This window comes from Falco biarmicus, chromosome 14, assembly GCF_023638135.1.
Source record: "Falco biarmicus isolate bFalBia1 chromosome 14, bFalBia1.pri, whole genome shotgun sequence".
Classification (NCBI taxonomy): domain Eukaryota; kingdom Metazoa; phylum Chordata; class Aves; order Falconiformes; family Falconidae; genus Falco; species Falco biarmicus.
The window spans coordinates 23510628-23520415 of NC_079301.1; the positions used below are offsets into that span (position 1 = coordinate 23510628).

Below are 9788 nucleotides of genomic sequence, written 5' to 3' on the forward strand. Positions count from 1 at the left end.
AGACTGACTTGAAGGGGACCCGTAAACACGTCCAGATAGACCCGTGCTGAGTCACGGCTGGGAGGCCCCGCAGCTTCCCCCTCCCCTCCGGGAGGTCCTGGCGCGCACCCCATTGCTCCTCCCTGCTTCAAAAGGAAGGAAAGGGCAAGCCCCAGCCCTCCGAAAACGCAGCCGAGGTGCTTGAGCTGCCAGCCGTCTCAAAGCGACCCCCATTCAAGCTCCGCAAAGGACTCACCAACTCACCACAGCAGTAGGTGGCCAGCGGTTCCTCCCCACACCGCCGGGATGGAGAGTCGGCAGCACAGCACCACCAAGGAGCCTGAGATTGAGCTGTTTGTGAAGGTGGGTCTCGGCAAGGGGGCAGTTGTTCTTCGGCAGTTCCCTGCAGGCTCATCCTCACCAGGCTCCAGCTGGGCACAGATGGTGGAAATTCATGGGTGTCTTCATGTTTCGGGAGGCTGGAGATGGATGGGTACTGACTTTGGGATCGCTTGCCATAACGGGTGGCTAAGTGCGTGTCCAGAGGAGGGGACCAGGTGCGGGGTGGCGCGGGGACTGATGGGGTGTCACACCATGGGACGTCTAGGATGCTGGTGTCCTAGAAGATGCCCTGGTCTCATGGTGGTTGTGTACCCCGGGCGAATGGTGCTGCTGGAAGCTGGTGTAACAAAGGACCAGGCACACATGCGTCTCTTGAAACTCAGATAAGACAAGCCCCAGCCTGGGCGCAGCAAGCAGGAAGGCTGAAAGCAGCCACTTCAGCTTCTCCTGCAAGCCAGGGTTGCGAAACAGAGTGCGAATGGCTTGGGGAGCCAGCGTGGGTGCCCACATGTGGGTGGGATGGGGTGACTTCACAGAGCACCCCGGGGGGATTATTCACTAGAAATGGTGGGGTTTCCCCTCTCCCCTGTTAAGCAATTTTCTTAACACTTCCTCTGGAACATTTTACCACTTGAGTTCAAAATACCTGCAGCAGACATGCGGGTTGACATGAGGAGCCAAAGCTGGTGGCTGATAATTGTGTGTGCCAGCAGCGATGCCAGCAGGGCACTGGGACATGCTGTCAAGTGACAGTGGCTGGGGTGAGTGATGCCTCCCTGTGCCACCACATCAGGGTTTTAAGGGTGGTTTCCCTGTAGCTGCTCAGTTCTATGGGCTTCGCTCCTCTTCTCCTCGGGCAGCTCAGTGCCCAAAAGGACTGCAGTGCCTGGCCAGAGGCACCAGCTTCCCTGGCACAAGCAGCGGGCAGTGCTGGGCGCTGCTTTGCTTGGGTTGTGGTTGGATATACATGTTAGAAAGGATTAGCTGAGCCTTCATGGAAGGAACCTCCCCCATTTCACTTGCCAAAACTGTGGCCATGGTGGTGCCTGGCAGGCACTGAGCTCAGCTGAGACAAATCCAGAGTGTCTTTTCTTGGTGAAAGTAATTCAGATCTTGAATTCCCTTCTTATCACCGCTTTTTCCCCAGAATGGCTGAGGAGAAGAGGAAAACGATACATGAGGCGACTGCAAAGGTGGTAGCATGTTCAAGGGGATTTTCAGAGGGAAGGGAAACAGAAACCAAAGCAGCAGTGTCGTCATGACTTCCCCTATACCTTAATTTAGCGCGAAAAAACCCTTCTGGCTTGTCTTTTAACAGACAAATTGATGCTATACCTCCTCCTCCTCCTGCCATTGAGGACCCAGTTTTACCAAAGTCACAGCAGCTGCTGGCTGCAGACAGGCACCCTCCCACGCCATTGGCATCTCCCAGCTCTCCTGGGCCAGGGTCTGCCCTAAGACGTGGATGCCAGTGCAGCCCACAACAACTGTAAATCACAGGGAAGCAAGTGTGCCTGCAAATGCCTACTGGCATGCTGCCCCTGCCCAGCTTCCACTTTGGCAAACGCTGAACTTGGTGAGGATGGGGAGGGTACGAAGCAGCTCCTGCATTGCTTTGAATTTGGGGCAGGTGGTCCTGCCATGGTCTCACCCTGCCATGGTCCCACTGAGACTGTCATCTCACCGTCTGGGAGGCCCTCCCTGTCCAAGAGGAGCCTCTGCCCCTCAGCCTCACAAGACATTTAGCCACCCCCAAAGCTGCTTCCCAGCTTTTTGGGTGGCTATAGGAACCATGGGCAGGTCCTGGTGGGTGCTGAACACTTAGGAGTGCCCTAAGCATGCAGAGCTGCTTCCTCCTCTTGCCACATTTCATGCTGTTTCACTGAGGGGGAAACCACAGGAACTGCTAAGTAACTTTGGGGTTTTAATGCCTTGTGAGGCCTCAGAGGACTGAGGCTAAAAACCTGCACCTCCCTGGAGATGCTGTGCTAGCCCACACTTGGGTTTATCCATTATCTGGAGGGAAAAAGAGTGAGGAAAGTCAGTCTAGGGGGGCTGTCAGCTCTGCACCCCCTGCCCTGGTCCCTGCTGCAGCGTGGGGAGACGCTCTTTCCACAGAAGGAAGAGAAAGGCTTCCCTGCTGTGCTGCTTGGCTTTTGCTGGGGAGGGTGGATATGTGGCTACAAGTCTCCGCTGCACTCCCCCAGCTCCCGAAGGGCTCTCCCCACAGCTAGGTGGGTGCCAGCAGGGCACTCCCCTGGCAGCGCCGGAGTGCTGGTAGAGCTTCCCTCCACTTCCTCCAGATAATTTGGCTCTGAGCATCCTAGGATGGGCCTGGCTTAATTTTTTTCCCCCTTGCCGAGGCCACCCTGATTTTCCTTTCACTCTGGCCCAAAATTCCCCACCTCTCCACTTCTAAAAGACAAGGGGGAAAACCAGCCTGAGCTGCTTAGAGGCTGGAGCTACAAGACACGCACAGAGAAGCCTGAAGCAGACGAGCGCAGCCTAAGCCCAGCACAGCCCCAGTGAAGGACATCCACCCGACTGTCCCCTCCAACACCACCACTGCCCCTCATGAGACTCCGCCAGAGCCACTCACTGCCTTGGCTCAACACCACAGCTCCTGTGGGGCCAACAAGATAAATTGCAATTAATCTCCCTTGATCCTTGCGCTAAGTGAGGAAAGCAAAGGGGAGTGCAGTCGGCTGGCTGCCCTCTGCTGCCACCAGTGAGGGCCATCTCAGGAGAGCAGAGAGGAAAGCATGGGTCTTTATGCTGGGCAGCCACAAAAACACATTTTGAGCTGTTGCTGTTGGAGATGCTCCAAAGGATGACATTAAGTTTAGCTTGTAGGTGCCAGCAACAATGGGTAAGGGAAGGGGAGCAGAGATGCCCTGCTCTCCTGCCAACGGGTAGCCCTTGCCGCTGATCTGTGACTCACTCCTGCAGCTCCCTCGCAGGATGTCCGATACACACAGAGAAGCCTTATTTGTTATAAGCTGACACGGGACACTCCTGAGCAGCAGCTACCCAGGAGCATTTCTTATTAATAGCCAGCAAAAAACCTCATGTGTGAATTCAGCTTCACTTCTGAGTATATCTCACAGAATCAATATGTTTCTCAGTTCCCATTTCCTTTCTCAGGAGCATCATCTCATGACAGCTGAGAACAGGAAATAATTGTTAAAAGTAATTTTATTCCTCTGGCAGGACTAAAAGGTGTTGGCAAGGGGAAAAGCAGACCATCACCTCCAGCTGACCACTCAGAGCATCAGGGTTTTGTTTTAATCAATTTACCATCTCCCTTAGGGTGAGTTTGAGGCTGATGTATCTCTCCTGGAGAAGCTGAGCACTCCAGAGCCCACAGGTTCCTGGGCACCTGTAGATACAGACAGGTGGCTTGTAGCACTTACCTCCAGCCCAGGAGAGCCAGGCACAGGTCTCTGCATCTTCTGCTAATGAAGCATCCTCAGCCATCCTGTCTTTAGGGCCCCAGCAAGGTGTGATCTCTGGAGACAGCTCCACCTGCCCACCCTGGATGTTACTGCCACTACTTAACTACTGCACCACCAGACTCTCCCAAATCTCATCCTCCTCCTGCTTAGCCTCTGGACTTCAGCTTGCCAGCTGGCATCAAGGCTTAGCACAAAGCCAGGGGGCACGAGCCATCCCACCAGGGCTCATGTGCTGAAACAAGCTGCCCTGTGGAAGCAGCACCCCTCTGTGAAGGAGCTGGTGTGAGCCATGCTGCTCCTCCCTGCAGTGGCAGGATTGCCTCGTGCACCAGAGGACCATAGTTCACGCGCAGCTGAGGAACCAGTTAATTGTCTTAAATAAGTTGAGTTTCCTGTGAGCCATTTTACCTCTCATACCAGGGTGCAACTTCCCCCTTTGAGCCACATCTGTGCCAGTCCTCATGCACTGGGGCAAACCTGTCCTGTTCCTCTTGACCAGACTCCTTTAAAGGAGTTTCAGTCCTTTTTGCAAAGGCTATTTTCAGCTGCTGCATAGCAAGGAAAATCACTCCACCTGCTGCTGCTTTCCCTTGGGATTGCTGCATGGGCATCATCTGGGTGAGACCCTGATGTGGGAGCCCTGGTGGGACTGAGGCAGGTTGTCCAAGCTCCTTGCTTTCCCATGTCCCTACTGCTGTTTGACCCCATCCTGGTGACAGAACCTCCCCTTAGTGTTGACATGCTGCGGCTGTGTCCATGCAGAGAGGTTGAAAGGGACTGTCTGCACATGATTGAAACTTTAGGAGCTGACACGTGGCTTTGTGCCCCACTGATGCTGGGTGGGATGCCACCACGAATCCACATCTGCACAGCCCTCCCACCCCCAGCCCCTGCTCCCTGAGGCTGAGGAGGCTGCTTGGGTGGTTCTTGGCCATTATCAGCCCCGGGAAGTCATGCTTGGGTTCATTAAATGCAGGCAGATACTAACAGTACACGAAAACAAACCGCTCTTTTCCTGGCAAACATGAGCACATTTCCCTTCTCACCACCCTCTCCAGCCTGGCCTTCCAGCCAAGCAGACCCTCCCTTCCTCCACATCTATCAGCAATAACCCTCCACCTCCTTCCCCTGCCTCCTTCTCCTGTTCCTTCTGGCTTGATCTCAGATTTCTGGGAAGGATCTGACCCTGGGCATCCTGAGCATGCTCTCTGATGCTTTCCGGTGGCAGCAGGGCCATGGCTCAGGGAGGGGATCCTACAGCCTAGCTCCTGGTGCCAGGAGGGGCTCCCTGCAGCATGCAGTGCTGGGATGCTGGGCCAAGCCCCCTATGTGCCTTCCTCCTGAGACCAGCTCTGGTGGCTCTCCACCTCCCAGGCATCCCATCTGGGCGGGGTGGGCTCAGTCAACAAGTTAAATGCATGTTTCTCTGCTTTCCTGGCAGGCTGGTCTGGATGGAGAAAACATTGGAAACTGCCCCTTCTGCCAGCGCCTCTTCATGGTGCTGTGGCTCAAAGGGGTCAAGTTCAATGTCACCACAGTGGACATGACCAGGTGAGATGGCACTACAGCCCAGCTTTGTGCCAGCAGTGGGGTGAGACACCCCTGGCACAGCCTTCCCCATCAGCACTTTCCTCCCTCGTGGCCACGCTGCAGTCAGTGTGCCACTGGGAGAGGGATGGGGTGACAACCCCTGCCTGCACACTGCCCATCACACTGTGGGGTGCAGGGGGTGAGCCAGCAGACTCCAGCCACACGCCAACACAGGCATGCAACAGGGACCCGCTGTCCTGCTGGATGCGGTTATGAGACTGAGGCACCACAGGGCAGACTGGGAGGCTGAGGGGGCATTTCTCAGCCCCTCCCAAACCCACAAAAGTGCGCAAGTGGGGGTGCTCCCAGGCCTGTGCCCCCTCCTACACACCCGCCTCAGCCTTGTCCATTTGCCCTGGGGAGGCTGGCAGATGCAGACAGGCTGCAGGCTCTGACCCCACTTACTTTCTCTACTCTAGGAAACCTGAAGAATTGAAAGATTTAGCGCCGGGCACCAACCCACCCTTCTTGCTGTTCAACAAGGAACTGAAAACAGACTTCATTAAGATTGAGGAGTTCCTGGAGCAGACCCTGGGCCCACCCACGTAATTGCAAGCTTGCTCCTTTCCCCATGCACCGGTCAGGCACGCCACAGCATTGCATAGTGCTTGGCAGATTGGGAAACCAAGGCAGGGTGCTGGGAGGTGCCAGAGACCAGCTCAGGGAGGGGGCTGATTCCCCACCCAGCACCCTGAGCCATGCTTTGCAGGGCCAGGGGTTGCAATGCTGAGGGGCTGCGTCCCCCAGGGAAGGTGGCAGGTTGGGCTGCAAGGGGACTGGGATGGGTTAGAATGGAAAACAGTGGGAGGAAATGCACTGGTCTCTTGGCGCAGGCAGAGCTGGCGGGAAGAGGGAGAACACAGGGAGGTCCCTGCAGGCACAGGGACCCCGAGAGCTGGTGGTTTTGCAGCTGGCTGTGGCAGTTGGTGTTGAGGTGGTGGTGGTGGGAATGTGAAGCCCCCATTGCCCGTGCATATCTGGTATGCTCAGCTAAGAAAAAGCAAATGCCCTTGCTTGAATGCAATGGCGCAGCTGGCCAAAAGGGCTGCTGGGGGAGCTGGGGGGTGGTACCCCCTTGAGCTTATGCAGGGCCCTGCCTGCAGCTCACCAAGCCAGCCCGTGCTGTGGCGACAAGCCCTCCCACCAGTGCGAAAGAGGAAGCTTCAAATGCATTTGTCATCTGCCGCCTCGGACATGTCTGCCCTTGCAGTGCGCCCTGCATCAGCAAACAAAAGACTGTTCCTGAGGAAGTCACGGGAGCTTCTGGCTTCCCTGGACCCCTCCCGTGCCAATGCATGTCCTCTGGGCTGGGTCAGAGCTGTCTGCAGGCAGAGCTCTGCTCCGGGGCTCTGCTGCTACCAGTGTCCTCCAAACTGTGGAGTTTCTGCCCTGTGATTGTTCCCCCTAGCAAACGCCCAAGATAATGCAGCTCTCAGGGTGGCAGCTGTAGTAATTTAAAGCATCATCATTGTCCCACAACCTTCATCCTCCAGTACCAGCCCTGGGCACTATGGCCCAGGAGATAATGCAGCTGACGACCACGCAGCTGAATCTCTGCTTCCATCCTTGCCTGCACTGATGTAAGTGTCTCTTTAAAGGTATCCACACCTGAGCCCCAAGTACAAGGAGTCCTTTGACGTGGGGAGTGACATCTTTGCCAAGTTCTCGGCGTACATCAAGAACCCACGCAAGGAAGCAAATATCAGTAAGAAATGTGGCTGGGGGCTGCAGGGCTGTGATCTGCCATGCTGCTGTGGTGGGGAGAGATGCTTTTGTCTGTGGGCAGATCCTGTGACCGTGTTAGGGCTTCTGCTGCTGTCCCCACCAAAGCCTCCTCGGCAAGTGGAGGAGCGGGAAGGAAAGGTGAAAGCAGTCCAGTGCTCCAGGAGGCTAACAGCCCCTTGTGCAGGTGCTGGGGAGAGGGGTCCTGGAGGGGAGTGTGGGGTGATGCTGCTGGCATCCCCTGGGAGCAGAGGCTCTGGCCAGGGTCCTGTGCTGTACGTGACCGGTGTAGCCCTTAGGGCTTTGTCCCTGTATGCAAAGCCTGGGAGAGTCTGAACCAACCTGGCACAGCCCTGCTGGGAGCCCAGGGCACCAGGCTAGTTGTACTTGTTTCCCTGCCCACCCAGACTTTGAGAAGGCCCTGCTGCGGGAGTTTCAGCGGCTGGATGTCTACTTAAACACTCCCCTCCCCGAGGAGATTGACCAGGACAGCATGGAGGACATCACTGTCTCCAAGAGGAAATTCCTGGACGGAGACCATCTGACATTGGCTGATTGCAACCTCCTGCCCAAACTGCATATCATCAAGGTAATGGCACTGGCTCCCAGGGCCAAGGTGCGGACCCACTCCAAGAGGGGATGACAGGGTGGGGTAATGTGAACAGGGGCCTGGGGGTCTTGTATTCATCCCCCCCCAAGCCAGAGAGTGAATATTCTGTGGTCCAGCAAGTCTCAGCCTCCTCCTTTTCTCTCTAGATTGCAGCCAAAAAGTACCGTGACTTCGAGATCCCAGCGGACATGACGGGCGTCTGGCGCTACCTCAACAATGCCTACGCCTGTGATGAGTTCAGCCACACATGTCCCGCAGATGAGGAGATAGAGCACACCTACTCCAGTGTCTCCAGGAAGATGACCTAACGCCACTGTGGGGTGCACCAGCGGCACTGCCCCTGGCCGAGCCCTCCACCTCCACAGTCCTGACACAACCAAACCCTGGCTGAAGGAGGGACTGGAGGGGGTTTATGGCATGGCTACCCTTTGCCTTTCAGAAATAGCGCCTTGCTTCACAGCTCCCTGCTGCTCTCTCCTCCTTCTCCTCCTCCACTGGCTGGCTGCAGCCCCCCTCCACCATCAGTGCTGACCGCACATATGGATGGGTTCCTGCATGGCTGCAGTGGCAACCGCATCCCTACTTCCCAGAAATGGGTCTCACAGCCTGTGACCACGTGCCACAGGAAAAGCAGAGCACTAGCCTTCCACAGCGGCACTTTGGTGGAAGAGATGAGACCTCACTCCAAGATGGCTGGGCCAGCCCTGCCTCTGCATCGGCTGTTGGAGCTGCTGTGCTCTGCCAGCCCTGCGCGGTCCCAGCCATCCCGTGCATTTGGGAAGAGTCATCCCAGGATCCCAGGGCATCACCTGGGCTGGAGCTGTCTGAATTTGCCTGGTCGCCCTTCTGCACAGCACCCTGCAGCTTGCATTTGGGCAAGCCCTCTCTTCCACCAAGGCATCCAGGCTCCAGCTGAAGACACCGAAAGGCTCTGTCCCCAGTAGTTTGTCACAGTGACAAGTTGCTCTCACTGCCAGAGAGTTGCTATGTGCATCTATCTCCCTGTTAGGACATGGGGGCAGGTGCCTGGCATGAAAAGTACCAGGACCTGCTGTGGGAGGGAAAAAGGGATGCAGGGTCTTGCAAAGGGCTGAGGATGGAGGGCTGAGAATCAGGGCATCCCTCCCATGTGCGCCAGCACCCAGGGCCATGTGCTGCTGGCTGCAAGGTCTCATGTGGCTCCTGTGAGGTACTAAATCTCTCCCTGCCTTGTTGGACATCACAGGAGATGGAGCCATGGGCAGCTGTAGCTCCACCACTCCCTTCCCGGTCCACACAAACACTTCAGGTGCCTGACTGGGAGACAGAAGCACGGGGTAGGACATCTGCTGGTTTCCACACCGCAATACTGGGCAGCCTAAGCGAGCAGGCAAAAGCTGCTTTGCAAAGCGCTTTGTCTGTAGGAAATATGTGGGCAGGTTTAGTGCTCCCTGGCTCAGCATTGTGCCTTTCCAATGTTGCTGATGCAAGAGGAGTCAAAGCTGCTCTGCACAGCCATGACATCCCATCCTCCTCCATCCAATACCCCCAGTTCCCCCAAGGGCTCCTGGTAGAGCATGTGAACTCAACCAGCCCCGTGGGCAAAAAAATACTGTACAGTGAGTGTGGTGGGTCCTGCCAGGACACGGTGACAGCAGACCCCCCCCCCTCCAGCCCTCACTGCCATTTCCCTCTGCACTAAAAGGTGTGTCCTTGCAAGCCTGTATCTGATAGCACTGGGTTTGGGGACTGGTTTTGTTATTAATGGGTTTTGGTTTGTTTGGGTTTTTTTTAAACTAAAACCAGCAATAAACTATATTGTAATATGCCTTGCTTTTGTACTGTCAGTGCACGGGCCAAGGCCACTGGGCATGGAGAGTGCTGCAAGGGGTAGAGAGGGCTCCTCTGCAGTGGAAAACCTTTTGAGATTTAGCTTAAGTGGAGCAGTAGCCCCCAGTCTCTGCTGCCCTGGATCACTGGAATGCATGTGGCAGCTCCTGTTCTGCCCGCAGGAGAGATGCCCCCTCCCTGAGGCACATGCACTGTGATCTGCCCATGCCACGCACATGATGGTGCGAGGATGCAGAATGTTGCACAGTGTGGGGTTGGAG

At 56.1% G+C, this 9788-nt stretch overlaps 1 protein-coding gene across 1 annotated transcript; it reads left to right on the forward strand.

Moving 5' to 3' along the window:
* Positions 1 to 96: 96 nt before the first annotated feature.
* On the forward strand, positions 97 to 9506 carry CLIC2 (chloride intracellular channel 2). The gene is made up of 6 exons (XM_056359421.1): positions 97 to 342; positions 5218 to 5327; positions 5786 to 5911; positions 6965 to 7071; positions 7496 to 7677; positions 7845 to 9506. The coding sequence occupies exons 1-6, from the start codon at positions 286 to 288 to the stop codon at positions 8004 to 8006; spliced, it is 744 nt and encodes a 247-aa protein (XP_056215396.1). The 5' UTR covers positions 97 to 285; the 3' UTR covers positions 8007 to 9506.
* The last annotated feature ends 282 nt before the right edge of the window (positions 9507 to 9788 follow it).